The 17,678-nt window shown below is 41.7% G+C and overlaps 1 protein-coding gene across 1 annotated transcript in view; it reads right to left on the minus strand.

The window, feature by feature from the left end:
• DNAH6 (dynein axonemal heavy chain 6) overlaps window positions 1-17,678 on the minus strand; it is a 717,942-nt gene that overhangs the window by 526,041 nt on the left and 174,223 nt on the right. The window contains exons 23-26 of the mRNA XM_077275462.1: window positions 12,685-12,781; window positions 11,255-11,450; window positions 9,237-9,401; window positions 3,424-3,537 (exon numbers count right to left, since the gene is read on the minus strand). Of these exons, the coding sequence (XP_077131577.1) occupies window positions 3,424-3,537; window positions 9,237-9,401; window positions 11,255-11,450; window positions 12,685-12,781 (572 nt within the window). The remainder of the gene's footprint in view (window positions 1-3,423; window positions 3,538-9,236; window positions 9,402-11,254; window positions 11,451-12,684; window positions 12,782-17,678) is intronic.

A 17,678-nucleotide genomic window follows, 5' to 3' on the forward strand; every position in this document is an offset into this window, starting at 1 on the left:
TTTTAAGAGTGCCTATCACCTAGATCCTCTATTCCTACATATACAGTATAGACCAAAAGTTTGGACACACCTTCTCATTTAAAGATTTTTCTGTATTTTCATGAATTTAAAAATTGTACATTCACACTGAAGGCATCAAAACTATGAATTAACACATGTGGAATTATATACTTAACAAAATAGTGTGAAACAACTGAAATTATGTCTTATATTCTAGGTTCTTCAAAGTAGCCACCTTTTGCTTTGATGACTGCTTTGCACACTCTTGGCATTCTCTTGATGAGCTTCAAGAGGTAGTCACCGGGAATGGTTTTCACTTCACAGGTGTGCCCTGTCAGGTTTAATAAGTGGGATTTCTTGCCTTATAAATGGGGTTGGGACCATCAGTTGTGTTGTGCAGAAGTCTGGTGGATACACAGCTGATAGTCCTATTGAATAGACTGTTAGAATTTGTATTATGGCAAGAAAAAAGCAGCTAAGTAAAGAAAAACGAGTGGCCAACATTACTTTAAGAAATTAAGGTCAGTCAGTCCGAAAAATTGGGAAAACTTTGAAAGTGTCCCCAAGTGTAGTGGCAAAAACCATCAAGCGATACAAAGAAACTGGTTTACATGAGGACCGCCCCAGGAAAGGAAGACCAAGAGTCACCTCTGCTTCTGAGGATAAGTTTATCTGAGTCACCAGCCTCGGAAATCGCAGGTTAACAGCAGCTCAGATTAGAGACCAGGTCAATGCCACACAGAGTTCTAGCAGCAGACACATCTCTACAACAGAGACTTTGTGCAGCAGGCCTTCATGGTAAAATATGATAACATACCAGAACTGATATAGTATGACCATCTTTAGAGGAAAACTCCACTAGAACTATAGAAAACATATGAAAAAACCAGAGCTTTTAAATTCCAAAACATAACAAAAATGCTACAAAAAAATATAAATGAACTAGTATAAGGCAAGAAAGAGGTGTATAAAAATGTATAACTTTATTATAGTACAAATATTAAAGTCAAACACACAAGTACAAAACATAAAAACAAAGAAAACAAACAAAACTGGACAGGTCTACAGAATGATGATACAAACTGGCAGGGGCCGGCAATCCAATAGAACAGAGGCGCTCACAAATATATGATAAGTCTACATACCAAAAAATGCACAATAAATATAAAGGCAGAATGTCATATCACATGGCATGTATGGAGGACAGAGCAACCTAATGGAAATCCACTAAGATAAATGGGAATAGAGTACGCCACATATCACAGGCAAAAACAGACCAGGATGTAAGTGGGAAGTAACATGTAATAACCCGGCCACATTATAATAAAGCTGACAGTGCAGCGCCAAAAATACATAGGGATGAAATGATAGGCATATCTTACCCATGGACGCCGTGACCCACCACACAGATACCCCAACGCGCGTTTCGCTGCTGCTTTTTCAAGGGGCAGTGTCAAAAAAGCAGCAGCGAAACGCGCGTTGGGGTATCTGTGCGGTGGGTCACGGCGTCCACGGGTAAGATATGCCTATCATTTCATCCCTATGTATTTTTGGCGCTGCACTGTCAGCTTTATTATAATGTGGCCGGGTTATTACATGTTACTTCCCACTTACATCCTGGTCTGTTTTTGCCTGTGATATGTGGCGTACTCTATTCCCATTTATCTTAGTGGATTTCCATTAGGTTGCACTGTCCTCCATACATGCCATGTGATATGACATTCTGCCTTTATATTTATTGTGCATTTTTTGGTATGTAGACTTATCATATATATGTGAGCGCCTCTGTTCTATTGGATTGCCGGCCCCTGCCAGTTTGTATCATCATTCTGTAGACCTGTCCAGTTTTGTTTGTTTTCTTTGTTTTTATGTTTTGTACTTGTGTGTTTGGCTTTAATATTTGTACTATAATAAAGTTATACATTTTTATACACCTCTTTCTTGCCTTATACTAGTTCATTTATATTTTTTTGTAGCATTTTTGTTATGTTTTGGAATTTAAAAGCTCTGGTTTTTTCATATGTTTTCTATACTTCATGGTAAAATAGCTGCTAGGAAACCACTGCTAAGGACAGGCAACAAGCAGAAGAGACTTGTTTGGGCTAAAGAACACAAGGAATGGACATTAGACCAATGGAAATCTGTGCTTTGGTCGGTTGAGTCCAAATTTGAGATCTTTGGTTCCAACCACAGTGTCTTTGTGCGACACAGAAAAGGTGAACGGATGGACTCTACATGCCTGGTTCCCACCGTGAAGCATGGAGGAGGAGGTGTGATGGTGTGGGGGTGCTTTGCTGGTGACACTGTTGGGGATTTATTCAAAATTGAAGGCATACTGAACTAGCATGGCTACCACACCTTCTTGCAGTGTCATGCTATTCCATGGGGTTTGCGTTTAGTTGGACCATCATTTATTTTTCAACAGGACAATGACCCCAAACACACCTCCAGGCTGTGTAAGAACTATTTGACCAAGAAGGAAAGTGATGGGGTGCTACACCAGATGACCTGGCCTCCACAGTCACCAGACCTGAACCCAATCGAGATGGTTTGGGGTGAGCTGGACCGCAGAGTGAAGGCAAAAGGGTCAACAAGCGCTAAGCATCTCTGGGAACTCCCTGAAGATTGTTGGAAGACCAACAAAATATATATATATATATATATATATATATATATATATATATATATATATATATATATATATATATATATTTGACATATTTTCAGTTGTTTCACACTTTTGTTAAGTATATAATTCCACATGTGTTAATTCATAGTTTTGATGCCTTCAGTGTGAATGTACAATTTTCATAGTCATGAAGATACAGAAAAATCTTTAAATGAGAAGGTGTGTCCAAACTCTTGGTCTGTACTGTATATATAATTGTTTGGCCAAGAACTATGTTTCCTGACTCCTCCATTCACAGGAATGCTAAGCTCGACTATGCTCTTCTGGGTTCTCTATGAGAGAGCCACTGCCAGATATCTAAGGCAGCAGCTTATCTCTCCACCGGGACCCCCATTCACACATCCATATGTCATGCTCTGAGTATGAATGATAATTCGTAGGCTGCCAGCGGTTCATCTCAACTTGACAGCTAACTAGGCATATGTTTGGCTGTCAAGTTAGGGTCAGAAGACTCGTGGTTGATCAGTAATGAGGGTCCATACTCAGACTGTGACACATAGATGGGTTGATATCAGCCAATCCCGTTGATGTCAGTTAGTCTGGCTGACTTTAGGGATAATGTACACTCAAACTTCCATTATTTTGGTACTTTCAAAATTTCACTCAGGCAAGGATTCTACATATTTAGAATTTGCATAAATAGGTTTTTGACTATCTGTAATGCCATGAGATACCCATGTATCTCATAACTTGTAGTTGTAATTCTTTTTAGGAACCATGTAGAACTAATATACCTCAAAATTAACTTTTTCAAACTCTGCCACAGAATTCTTATTTTCTTCTGCTTCTCCTTCAAGACAATGAGTTAGATCTCTGCACCACATGAGCTGAGAAATCGTCAACACCACCTAGAAGAAAAGTAATAAAAATCCACTTATCGATATCTTAGATACGGTATTACAGTGGTACATTTCTTGAAAAACCCTAAACAGTAATTTTGATAAAAGATAAAGCTGGATAATCATTTCCAGAACACCTGAACAAACTGACTGTTTCATGACTGACATCCTTGTAGTATTTGGTATGAAGAACTCCTCATATATTAGAGCTGATTGTGGTAAATTATAAGCTCCTGTTTGATTCAGTAGTTTACTATAAGAATCTTGTAGTGCTAATGGTAATTTTCTCTACAGTGCGAGTACATAGAAAATCAAACTTCATAGAACATGCCTTAAAATCCATGGGCAACCAATGGTGTTCATTGTTTCCACGAATGATCTATCAGCTTCTCCTCAAAACATGCATTCAGAAGTCTTGAAACTCTCTATGGGAATTACCATAGTTCTGTGTATTATGGGCTGCAACATGTTTTTTACAATTTTGAAATAAATATCTTAATATATACTTACCTTGTAATGTCTTTACATCCTGTTCTGTCCAGATGTGTCCGAATCCCAGAATTCCAAGCAGCGGAAGTTCACCAACCGCCATATTGGGACACCCAAGTGATGGGTGTCTCAATATGGAAACTGCTGGTGGTACCAGTCTCTTGCGCAGTACCACTAGCGGAACACCATCGCACCACACACACACACACACACACACACACTGTATATGCCGTACGCACCATACACACACGCACACACAAACTGCATATGCCGTACACACCACACACACTGTATAAGCCGTACGCACCATACACACATACAAACTGTATATGCCGTACACACCACACACACGCTGTATACGCTGTTCGCACCACACACACACACTGTATACGCCTTACGCACCACACACACACACACTGTATACGCCGTACGCACCACACACACACACTGTATACGCAGTATGCAGCCACTTGTGCGGTACCACCAGCGGAACACCGTCGCGAACACGCTGCCGCCAGGATCAGCCGAATGATTCACTGACCGCCGCCATCTTTGTACAGGAGGAGCGCATGTGCAGTTTTAATGTGACCACCGCTATCTGTCTGCACAAAGATGGCGGCGGTCTGATTTACTGCACCTGCGCAAATTCCAAGCAGGCACAGTGAATCATTTGGCTGATCCCAGCAGCAGATGTGCGATGTGTCTACAGGCAGAGGCAGAGGGTCACATTAAAGGGGTTTTCCCACGAACGAAAGTTCATTTTAAAAATTGTCTGTGTCAGACCATGTACGGAGCATATCACATATCCTGGGCAGGGGAGGAAGCAAAAGACAATACTGACACTACAGCAGAGGATCACAGAGGGTTTTTTTGTCAAGTAAAATATTTCACTGACTGTTTTTAAACAATATTTTACCTCACAAAATGTATCCTCTGCAATCTCCTGCTGTAATGTCAGTATTGTGTTTGAGGGGAGAAAACAGCACAGGAAGGAGAGAGACAGCAGACAAGGTAGGATAGTACATAAGGTAAACAGGTCAAAGAAGAGAGCACAGACAGGAAAAGTCAGCACATGGGGAAAGAGAGAGTGGATAGGTGGGTGAGCACATGGGGGGGAGAGATTCTCAATGCTGCAAAGCCAGCCCCCATCGTGATATTACCGCCCTCCCGATGCGATAGCATCAGGCCTCCATCTAGCTAATTAATAAGCAAGTGAAATAAATGAATAGAAATTGTACTTGCCAAATTAGACATTTTCATTTTACGGATTTTTCAGAAAAGGGAGTCCCAATATTCAATTAAAAATGACAATGACACGATTTCCTATTTTGAAAACATTCATTTTGCAAACACAACACAAAAAATTGGACCTAATTATAAAAGTTATAAAATCTTAGTTGCTAGAAGCAAAAGATTAGGCGTCCCAAAAAAAGGACATTGGTAGATAATGGGTTTACGAGGTAACATGGAATCCGTGCACTTTATTATCATGGCTGATCTTACCGTGAACAGTTTTCCAAGAAAATATGGTTAATGATTTTCCATGTCTGTGTAACTAACCATAGAACACTTTACGTTAGTAAACGAATACTGTGTTCACATATTTTTCCAGGAGTTTTTGGAGTGGAAAATGACCTCAAAGGCTTTGTGCACACAGAGTCTTTGAAATGCTGGGGCAGCCGCCAAGTTTTCCCAGGGAAACACTGGTGGTCATTTTCCCGAAGCAACACAGCAGGTGGCTTTGCTGTTGTTCTTGCAGCAGCTCTTTTTTTCAATACTGTGAAGTATACACAGTGGGCAGCTTTCCCTAGGAAGAATGAACATAGCACATATGTAAACCGCTCCAGGTTTTCCAAACCCTGAAGTGGTTAAAAAGTGACATAAGACAAAACATGCGCACAGCAATGTCGTTTTGACACTATTCTGCACTATGTTCATTTTATGGTGCGCTTTTGCAACGCTTTGTCAGGCATAGGTATCCACTTAAAAAACACATACACTAAAACTGGTTCACAACCTCTTGGAAAAATATTCATAATCATTTTTATGAGAAATCCACTTTGCTGTTCATGTGAGTTTTTTATCTTTTTTTCTGAAGACGTTTTGAAAAGAAAAAAAAAACACCTGAAGAAAGTATATGTCCCTTCTTTGAAGAGGATCCTGAAGGAAACTTCTCCAAAGTAGGTATTGTCCAATCAAAAGGCTGCAAACTACACTCGGGAATAGTACGGTAAGTTTTCCAAAACTCTTCACAGATATATTCGCACAACACTTTCCTCATGGTATGTGCACACAACATCTTTTTCAGGTGAATTTAATCTCGGATCTCCCAGAAAAAATGCCAAAATATCTATGTAATAAATTACCTAACATAATGCACAGCAATATAAAAATGACATTGCTGTGCACATGTTCAGTCTTTTGTTTCTTCTTTTAACCACTTCACTGTGGGATAATCATGAAATGCTTAAAAGATATTACATGTGCACTAGTGAGGAGCTAACGTGCTCGGATAAGGTGTTATCCAAGTATGATCGGGTGCTAACCAAATGACTTCAGCGTGCTTGAATATACGTTCAACATGCAGCCACGGGGAATTAACATATTTTTTGTGCACGTTGAAGTCACTGTGTTAGCACAGGAGCATGCTTCGATAATGCCTTATCCGAGCACGTTTGCTCATCACTAATGTCCACTTCTTGCACAGCTTTGTTTGGAAGCCACCTAATCTCTATAATAGAAGTTGTAGGTAAAAGACACCAATGACAGCACCTCCACAAACTGCCGGTGGAGCAGATACTGTAAAAAAGACACTGGCTTCTTTGTTAAAGAAAACTCAGGCTAATTAATGACGTCATGCGCACATACCCTTTAAGTGATCATTCAGGTGGGGGGTTTAGAGGGCCTACTCAAAAAAAGCCTCAAAAACCTCTTTGTGCACATACTCTAGGGCCAGAGTCACACTACCATATAACACAATAACCCGTGGGCTTGATGTCACCAGACAATAAAAATGTGACATCAATCAGCCCAACTATTACCCCACTTGACACAGCACACAGCTGATGTTTTAAGTCTCTGAGGGGGCGAATATACATGGCCCCTTCCTAGGCTACTAATATCAGCCCGCAGCTGTCTGCATAGCCTTTGCTGGTTATTAAATATAGGGGGACCTTACATCTTTTTGGGGGTCTCCCATTTTAATAACCAGTAAAGGCTAAGTATACAGCTGTGAGCCAATATTAATAGGCTGGGAAGCTCCATGGGTATTACCCCCTTCTCAGGCTATCAACATCTGCCCCCAGCAGTCCACTTTACCTCTCCTGGTTATGAAAATTATTCTGAAGCCCATGCTATTTTTTTCAGAGAATAAGTTATTTAGTAATAAAATACATGTACAGTAAGCTGCACAAGCACTGTACTAATTTTATATGTGACTGAAATCTTTATATCTATCTATTCTAATCTGTCGGGTCTTGTTGTGATTTTACTGTACACAGTAGATGAATTGCCGGCTTTTCAAAGGAAATCGGTGTGTAAAAATTGGACAGCACTCGCATAGTCTGAGTGCTGTGTGATTTTTTTCTCGCACCCATTGACTTCTGTTGCCAAATGTGATTCCATTTCCGATTACAATCGCAGCATGCTGCGACTTTTTTCCAGTCCGATCGTGATGGTAAAAAAAAATCACAGATGAGCACACAATGATAGAATAACATTGGTCCATATGTAATCCGATTTTTAATCGGATTGCACTTGTCCAATTTCATCGCAAATGGGAATGAGCCCTGATACTAAAAGTTAAGGAACCTAGATCAGCTTGTCAGATTTATGTTTGTCAAGACTACCCAGAGCTAAGAGGGTTTGTCCAGACCTTAGCTGTTCATACTAGAAACTTAAAATGTCAGAGGAAGATGTGCACACGTTAAGTATTTGCTGCAGACATTTCTGCATTAAAAATGTGTATATAGAGAAAAGATGTCCTGCTCACAGATAACATACCCTTATCGCCCTTGGCAATTTTTAATTAACATGAATATGGTACAGTTTGTCATTTGTTTTACATGTATATTTTAAAGACACATATTAATTAATTAGTGAACCAGTGAGCTAATGAGAATTTAGCAGTATTTAGCAAACAGCTTACCAATGTGAAAGCATCATGATTAAGGCGGCATAGTCACCAGAAACGTGTCAATGCCATCATAAAAACCTTGAATTTTATTCCACTGTACTGTATTCATGTGAATAAAGAAATTGCCAAGTGCCCGTGATCTGAATTTCCTTCATTTCCTCTGATAAAAACATGTCTCTTGGCAGGTAAAACGCTGAATAAAAAAACGCTACACTTTTGAGGAGCGTTTAACCCTTTTTTAATTCTTTTTTTTCCATTCATCACTGAAAAAATGATGAAAGGAATGATCTGTTGAAGACTTGAATCTAAGGGTATGTGCACACGTCAGGATTTTGTCAGGATTTTGTCAGGATTTTGTCAGGATTTTTCATCAGGTTTTGTAGCCAAAACCAGGAGTGGGTGATAAATGCAGAAGTGGTGCATATGTTTCTATTATACTTTTCCTCTAATTGTTCAACTCCTGGTTTTGGCTACAAATCCTGATGAAAAATCCTGACAAAATCCTGACAAAATCCTGACGTGTGCACATACCCTAAATCTGAAAGGGAAAAATAAGTAACATGCGGATGAGACTTCCTGAATCTCTTTTACTTTGCTGGGACAATAAAGTACTATGTCTTTCACGAGAAAAACAAGTGGAAAAATGCAAAAATGCAAGGTGTGAACATACCCTAAAACAATACTCACTGATTCCTTGCCATCTGGGCTTTCTCTTCACATGTTCCCGTGCTGTACACAAGTTAAGGATCTTGTTACTTCTTTTACCAACTTCAGGGCTTGGAAAGCATTCAGCAGTTAAAAGAAGTATCATGACGGCAAAGCCGCCAGTAGAACAGCTTCAATAAAAAGCCGCTGGCTAAAAGATGCCTTGTGCACATACCCACTGAGTAGAAACTTAGCAAAAACTTTCTGAATCCTCCTCCTAATATCAAAACTGCTGAAAAACTTTAAGCTTTCATTCAGTTTCAGCTTTGAAAACTTAGGAAAAAGACTCTGTGTGCACAAAGCCTTAGAATAGAAAACCTTATGAGTATTTTTCTCTTATATTTTGTGCAATATAAGACATATTATTAAAGCTATTTACCTGAGAAGGATGCCCAGCAACTACCCATTCAACTCTGCTTTTACTTTGGTAATCAGCTATTGCAGCCTTGCTGAGACGTCTCAGAGAACTATACATTGCTTCTTCCACCTTGCCCAGCCAGTCCTCCACATTTCCTCTGGCTTTCAGGCCTTTGCCCAGGCTCACCTACAGAACAGCACAAGGGGGCATTTTAATCGTCAGCTGTGCACTAAGTAGAAACAAATATACACAAATAATGATGGCTACCAGAGTGGACACCGGGTGGATCACACAGAGCCCACTGATGTCACCAGTTTGTCACAGATAACAGCAGGGGGACTCACCCAGATCCCACCGCTGTCACTAGTTTGTCAGGGATACAACTCCGCTGCCTCCAATCATCATGACAATTAGGCAATTGACTGACGAGTGATGGACGAGGCCGTGACTGCTTCCAGTACTAGGCCGGTTATTGGGGATCTCACAGTGAGTGTATGGTATATACATCTCCGATTCCAGCGCATGCAATATAAATATAAAACAAAAAGAACTACTAGCTGCCACTACCAATTGTTTATACAGGCAGATTGGACACCCGTTACAGGGAATGTATGGCTTCAGTGGAGCAGTTTACAGAGCAATAGGAACGGAGCTATTAAATGTTATATATTTCATCCGGAAAGGTAGGCAGTGCTTATAAAAAATATGCGAAGATGTTACAAAATGGAAACAAACAATACATGAGATAACAAGGAATAATAAAACAAAATTACTAAACTTGATGTTGCAGGAATGGCTCTTTATGGCAGAAAGCACTCCAATTAGGAAAATGAAACACTCTCACAGCAAACTATGTCTTCTAGAACAAACAAAGACAGACAACCCACACTCTCACTTTTATTAAATCAAGGTCACGCCCACATACTTCCCCTTGGTGAGCTAATGTGGGAACTGGTTGTGGAATGTGCTAGGTCTTTTAGAAATGCATGAGACCCCCAACTTCCAGGATACCTTCGCTTCTGGAGATCCCAGGCGGTAGATATTGTCATTATAATTCTTATCACAATTTTATCTGTCTATAGAGATGATAAATGGCATGGATAGCACCATCCGTAGAACCAATATTAAGTTGGAGGGGTTCTGTCGGCATTACGGTAATGTGAGTGAATGCTTTACATTCGATATAATTTGATATCCCTGGTATCAGCAATCTATATACTTTACCATAGGTATATTTATGCTTCCTCTTATTGAGGTCTTTTCATGTGCTCCATCTCTAGTACCATTGACTTAATGGCACCCCCGGCTAGTCCCACTATGGTGGATGTTGTTGTTTTGTCTTGGATTGCCTTCTTTGTACTTGCTCACAGTATTTGACTTGTCCATGTGATTGTATGCATTATTTTGATACATATAATAAAATTTACTATATTTCGTTATATATGTATAGACCATTATTTGCCTCCTTTTCAATCTATATAGCCCGGGATGCACTAAGCAACATTATTATGTTGTGGCAAATCTAGGACTATGTTGTGATAGGTAAAATGTGTATACATCGATTGATGTTTTGGGGAGTTTTAATATATTTGGAACTATAAATTCATAGGTCTTGTTGAATGCTTTATATTCGTCCCTTCGCCGCAAACATATCTTCCATAAATATTGGATCGATGCAAACCCCAATATTCATCACTAATTACTGGCTCCAAAACACCTCAGAAAAATCCTTTGAACAGAGGAAGCTCCTTTACTTCTCTGCCTTTGAATAAGCCAATCTCAGCTTTGGTGCATAGCTGTCAGTGAAGATATCCTTTTTAATTACCTGGTCACTGCAGGATGCCCCTGCCTGTTGAAGTGGTAACTCTCTCTCACTTCCCTAGCTATAATTAGTTCCTCTCTTCCCCAACTATAATTAATCCCACATGTTCAATGTGAGGGTGGTTTGTCCCCTCTCCAGATATGTCTTATGAATTTTTCTCTATGACATTGGCACAAAATATAAGATGAATTTTCAGTAACAGAATCATTAACATTACCCGCTCTTCTTCAGGTGACAGCATAGCAAGAATATCATTAGTGAAAACCTTCTCCTGCTCTCCGTCAGAGGTTATAGTGGCAAACTCAAGTTTAGCAATCGAGTCAAAGCATTTCCGTAGATGAGGCTGCACTGCTTGAGGATTGCGTGTTTGAGCAAGTATTTCCAGCAATTCATCGTTGGATAGAAAGTAAAATCTGTTCAGAATATTAACACACGTGTTATAAAGAAAACTGGTGCAATGATCAAAATGATGACTGGATGTTAGTGTGCAGTGACACACGACTGTATAACTAGGACTGAGATCAGACTGCAATGTATGGACTGGCCAGTTGGTCTCCTGAAACGAGCTGCATATAAATATATGAAGTTGTTAGCCTCGGGTCGGGAGAGCCGCCGACCAGTCCGTGCATCTTTGTCCGATTTAAAGGGCTGTCTGCCGGCACCCTTAGACTGCGGTCAGACTCACACCACTCAGGAAGTGATGGCATATCATAGCAATTTTAACTATCCTTTGAACCACTTCCCGACATTCACCGCAGAAGGTCTGTTGCGTGTCTATGGAGCCGACCCCATACACGGTAGATAATGGCTGTGATATATAGCCAGGATCTACCTCTTATAGCCACAGGTAGAACAGAGCTCCACCCACAACTGCTAACCTGTTAAAGACCACTGTCAATCACTTCAGCGGCTTTAACAGCCCATCATTCTATGCACCCATCAGATGTCACAACATGACTATGAATGAATGCTGCGGATTTTCTGGTTGTGGCTGTGGATGGGCTTCAAAGGAGACCATGATTTTTTCTATATACAAAAATACTGTTGTATTGCTGTGCATAGGACAAGCAAACAGATGATCACAGGTTCAAGTACCCTAAGAGGACTAACGAATACAGTAAAAAGGAAGAATAATACATTTAAAAAAGTGTACTATGTTGTAAAATAGATGGTATCAATCAAAATACAACTTGTCCCACAAAAATCAAGTCCTCTCCTCATATATCTATGTGGACAGAAAAATAAAAAAAAGTTATAGCTCTTGAAAGGGGAGGAAAAAATGAAAACGCAAAAACGGAAATTGGCCATGTTGGAAATGGGTTAATATATCAATTATTTCCTTCAAGATAAAATTATAAAATCACATAAATGAAAAATATAACAAGAAAGCATCATCTGCATTGCATTTAGCTAGGGTACTAGTGATACCCAGTTTTATGAAAAGTATTGTTATAGAGCGCACAATGTAGCACAGTATGTCACTGGAGACCTATAAAGTCGTTGCTCAATGCACTTCTATATAGTAAAATCTACTTACTGACTTTTATTATGTCCATCTTGTTTACTGTTGTAACTTAAAGACGTAAAATCAATACAAACCAGGAGAACAGTCTGCCTCACTGATAAAGTAGCTTATATGTTACTGACCTTGGAAACACAACGCGTTTAGATTCCAAGTAAGCCTCGAGGCATTTCTGAATTTGATCAAGGAGTGCATTGTTATTTTGAAATGTCTCCAGAAGACCTGAACATGATGGAATATTTCATTAATTAAAACATTTTTACTAACTTCAGAGTCGATGGAAAATAAATAATACAATAGATGCTGTAACCACAATGGATGCACAGATTTCAAGAAGTAAAAAAGAAAAAGAACTTCAAACTTCCTTGGAAAGTGTTAATTAGGGCTCCTTTACATTCAGTCTTTACAAGCAGTCATTGAAAACACCATGAATTTTAAGAATTTTTTCATTGCGCTTTTTACATGTAATTTGAGTTGCTGTTTTAAATTGGTAGTATACCATTTTTGTTGCTGTTTTTTTAAGCCCCATAAAGAAACAAAGATGGCAGAACAGCTCCAAATCCACAGCATGCTGAGTTTAAAAAAAAAAACAGATGAAAAAAACAGCTTGTTTGATAAAGTATACTGAGCATTGTGAGATCTCAGCAGGAGGAGGGACACTGTGGAGCTGACAATCAAGCTGGAATGACAGACGATGTTTGTACCCAGCTGCATTTTGTTAAAAAACAACAACTTTCCCTGGTCCATTGTCGAGTCTCTGGCGCTGCAGCCAATCAGTGAGCTCAGTGACTCTGCCAGTGTAGACATTTCACCCCTTTCAGAGCCGCTGAGCTCACTGATTGGCTGTTACACTTACGACCTGATGTCAGTGCTGCAGCCAATGCCAAACACCGACAGCCGAGATTTGCCGGCGGACTCAGCACAGTTTCTTGCTTTATTTTATATGTGTGTGTATATATACAGTAGCTCTGGCAAAAATTAAGAGACCACTGCACAGTTTTATAAAAATCGGCTTCTCTACTTGTCTGATAGCCATTCCATTCCAGTGTCAGTTGAATTCCAACCATAGTACACCTCATTCTACTTAATATGCTTCTGATTAGGTGATCACCTGAACCAAATCTTATTTAATGAAGGAAAGTATAAAAAACCCTGCTGTGGTGTTCACAATCCTCTTGCAATAGGCAAGCTGGATGGCAAAACAAGTGCTAGTAATATCCCAAAAGTAATAGGAATGAAAAAATAACCATGCCAAAGGAGTTGAAAAGAAAAGTCTTGTGTGAGAAAAAGGAGGGCTCAACTCTGGCTTTACTATCAGAGGGACACAGTGAGCGTCATGCTACAAACCAGCAGAGGGCGAAAACGACTCTCCACTGACCGGGATGACCGTCATCTTATTCAAATGTCACTCAGCAACCACAGGATGACATCAAGTGACCTACAAAAGGAATGTCAAATGGCAGCTGGCGTGAAGTGCACGGCAAGAACAGTTCGTAACAGGCTCCTAAGGGCAGGATTCAAGTCATGTAAAATTAGAAAAATTTCATTAATGAGAAGCAAAGGAGAGCCAGGCTGAAGTTTGCCAAAGACCATAAGGAGTGGACCATAGAGGACTGGAGTGTAATCTTCTCTGATGAGTCTAATTTTCAGCTTTAACCAACACCTGGTCGTCTAATGGTTAGATGGAGACCTGGAGAGGAGTACAAGCCACAGTGTCTTGCACCCAATATGAAATTTGGTGGAGGATTAGTGATGATCTGGGGATGCTTCAGCAAGGCTGGAATTGGGCAGGTTACTCTTTGCGAAGGACATATCAATCAAGCCGTATACAAGGTTATCCTTGTAAAACAGATGATTCCTTCTGCTCAGGCAATGTTCCCCAACTATGAGGATTGTTTTTTCTTGCAGGACAATGCACCATGCCACACAGCTAGGTCAATCAAGGTGTGGATGAAGGACCACCACATCAAATCCCTGTCATGGGCAGCCCAATCTCCAGACATGAACTCCATTGAAAACCTATGAAATGTAATCAAGAGGAATATGGATAGTCACAAGCCATCAAACAAAGAAGAACTGCTTACATTTTTGTACCAGGAGTGGCATAAAGTCACCCAAAAGCAGCGTGAAAGACTGGTGGAAAGCATGCCAAGACCCATGAAAGCTGTGATTAAAAATCATGGTTATTCGACAAAATATTGATTTTTGAACTCTTCCTGAGTTAAAACATTAGTATTGTTGTTTCTAAATGATTATGAACTTGATTTCTTAACATTATTTGAGGTCTGCAAACACTGCATTTTTTTGATATTTTGACCATTTCTCATTTTCAGGAAAAAAATACAAAATTTATTGCTTGGAACTTCGGAGAAATGTTGTCAGTAGTTTATAGAATAGAAGAACAATTTACATTTTACTCAAAAATATACCTATAAAGAGCAAAATCAGACAAACTGAACATTTTGCAGTGGTCTCTTAATTTTTTCCAGAGCTGTACATACTGTACAAGTTTTTATGTACATCTATATATATAAGAGGCATCGTGATTATGTGCTAATCCCGCCCCCTGCACAGTAGCTCCACCCCCCACATCACCACACATAATCCTGCCCCCCACCCCATTACCACACACAATCCGCACCACATCACCACACATAATCCCGCCCCTTCAACACATCACCACACATAATCCCACCCCCTAAGATATCACCACACATAATCCCGCCAGCCACCACATTACCACAGATAATCCCGCCCCCCACCACATTACCACACATGATCCCGCCACCCCACCACATTACTACACATAATCCCGCCCCCCACCACATTAGCACAGATAATCCTGTCCCCCCACCACATTACCACACATAATCCTGCCCCCCACCACATCACCACTCATAATCCCGCCACCCCACCACATTACTACACATAATCCCGCCCCCCCACCACATTACCACACATAATCCTGCCCCCCACCACATTACTACAGATAATCCCGCTCCCCCACCACATTACCACACATAATCCTGCCCCCCACCCCATCACTACACATAATCCCGCCCCCCACCCCATCACCACACATAATCCCGCCCCCCACCCCATCACCACACATAACCCCGCCCCCCACCCCATCACCACACATAATCCCGCCCCCCACCCCATCACCACACATAATCCCGCCCCCCACATTACCACACATGATCCCGCCCACCCACCCCATCACCACACGTAATCCCGCCCGCCCACCCCATCACCACACATAATCCCGCCCCCCACTGTTAGGGCTAGCGGAACGCACCGAGAAAATATAGTTTTTTATTGTTATAGATGCGTTAGCAGCCCGGGGTCCACCGTGCAGGAAAACCTGCTGCTAGCAAATGGCAGCACTATATGGCGGTATTGGCTGGCTCTGTTAACTGACAGAGCAGCCGTGAAAGCAAAGCTCTGCGCCCTGTTAGACTTCACAGGAGCACAGGCTAACTGCCCAACAGAGAGCAGTCAGTGGTCATGCATGCACACAAAACTCCTCGCCGGAGGTGCCAGCATTCTAGGGGCTTATTTCAGCCAGGTCCCTGAATACACACAAACACACAAACTCCTCGCCGGAGGTGCCAGCATTCTAGGGGCTTATTTCAGCCGGGTCCCTGAACACAATCTTACATGACCACACTGGCGCAAAGCACATAACTTAGAAAGATACTAGCGCATGGCTGTGCGGCCATGCGAGCCTTTTTTAGCTGCAGCCAGAACAAGACCTTCCTAGAAGGACCAATGAGAAGCTGCCACAAAGCCTGAGCACCTTCAGGACCTTCCTGGAGGACCAATGGGCTTTGCTGCAGTATCCAAGCATGTGACTCTCGATCTCCAATGAGAGATCTTACCCTGGGCATGCTCAGAAGGAGAAAAGCAGGACTTAGCCCCAAAAGCGTCTGCTCGCCGCTGCCCAGCACTGACTTCAATGGCAGAAGCTGGAAAAGCAGCAGTAATCCTCCTCACAGAGTCAGATTGAGCGAGACGCTGGGACCGACGTCTCTGCTGAGCAGCCTCCACTGCGGCAGAAGAATGGGAGACCACAGCAGAGATGGCCTGAGATTCCCCCCGTGCAGAGGCGGGAACTTGACCCCTAACACCCACCCCAACACCACACATAATACCACCCCCCCACCCCATCACCACACATAATACCACCCCCTCACCCCATCACCACACATAATCCTGCCCCCCCACCACATCACCACACATAATCCCGCCATCACCACACATAATCCTGCCCCCCACCCCATCACCACATACAATCCCGCCCTCCACCACATTACCACACATAATCCCGCCCCCCATCATCACACATAATCCTGCCCCCACCACATTACCACACATAATCCTACCCTCCCACCCCATTACCACACATAATCCTGCCCCCCACCACATTACCACACATAATCCCGCCCTCCCACCCCATTACCACACATAATTATGCCCTCCCACCCCATTACCACACATAATCCCGCCCTCCCACCCCATTACCACACATAATCACGCCCTCCCACCCCATTACCACACATAATCCCACCCCCCCAACATATCACCACACATTATCCCGCCCCCCACATTACCACACACAATCCCACCCCCCGCCTCATTACCACACTTAATCCCGCCCCCATCACATCACACTATTGTTATTAACTTCATTTTAAGTTAATTTACCACCTGCGTAAGCGCTATTGAATGTTGTCATTATTTACTTTAGTTTAATCACCAGCAGTGTTAATTAGATAGCAATGAACATTCCGAGCGTTAGCTGGCTGGAAACATCTAGTCTATAATATAACCGAAGATGTGTCCTTCTGTCCGAAGCCTCTGGCACCTGCACAGTGTTGCGCCGGAGTCAGCGTATGCGCACATCACACTACAAAGCCATTTTATTGAAGACACTGTGTGTATGCGAATTCACAGGCAAAGTGTCTTCAACAAAACGTGCCGGAGTGTATTGCAGCACACGAACTTGCTGGGTCCGTGCGCCGCAATACACGCTGCTTGCCAATCAAATGCCAGCAGCTTACGTCAGTGTGCATGTGACTGGGTGCATGACAGTGACGTCTCGTCTCTTGGACGCTGA

Source organism: Ranitomeya variabilis, chromosome 1 (genome assembly GCF_051348905.1).
Source record: "Ranitomeya variabilis isolate aRanVar5 chromosome 1, aRanVar5.hap1, whole genome shotgun sequence".
NCBI classification, from domain to species: domain Eukaryota; kingdom Metazoa; phylum Chordata; class Amphibia; order Anura; family Dendrobatidae; genus Ranitomeya; species Ranitomeya variabilis.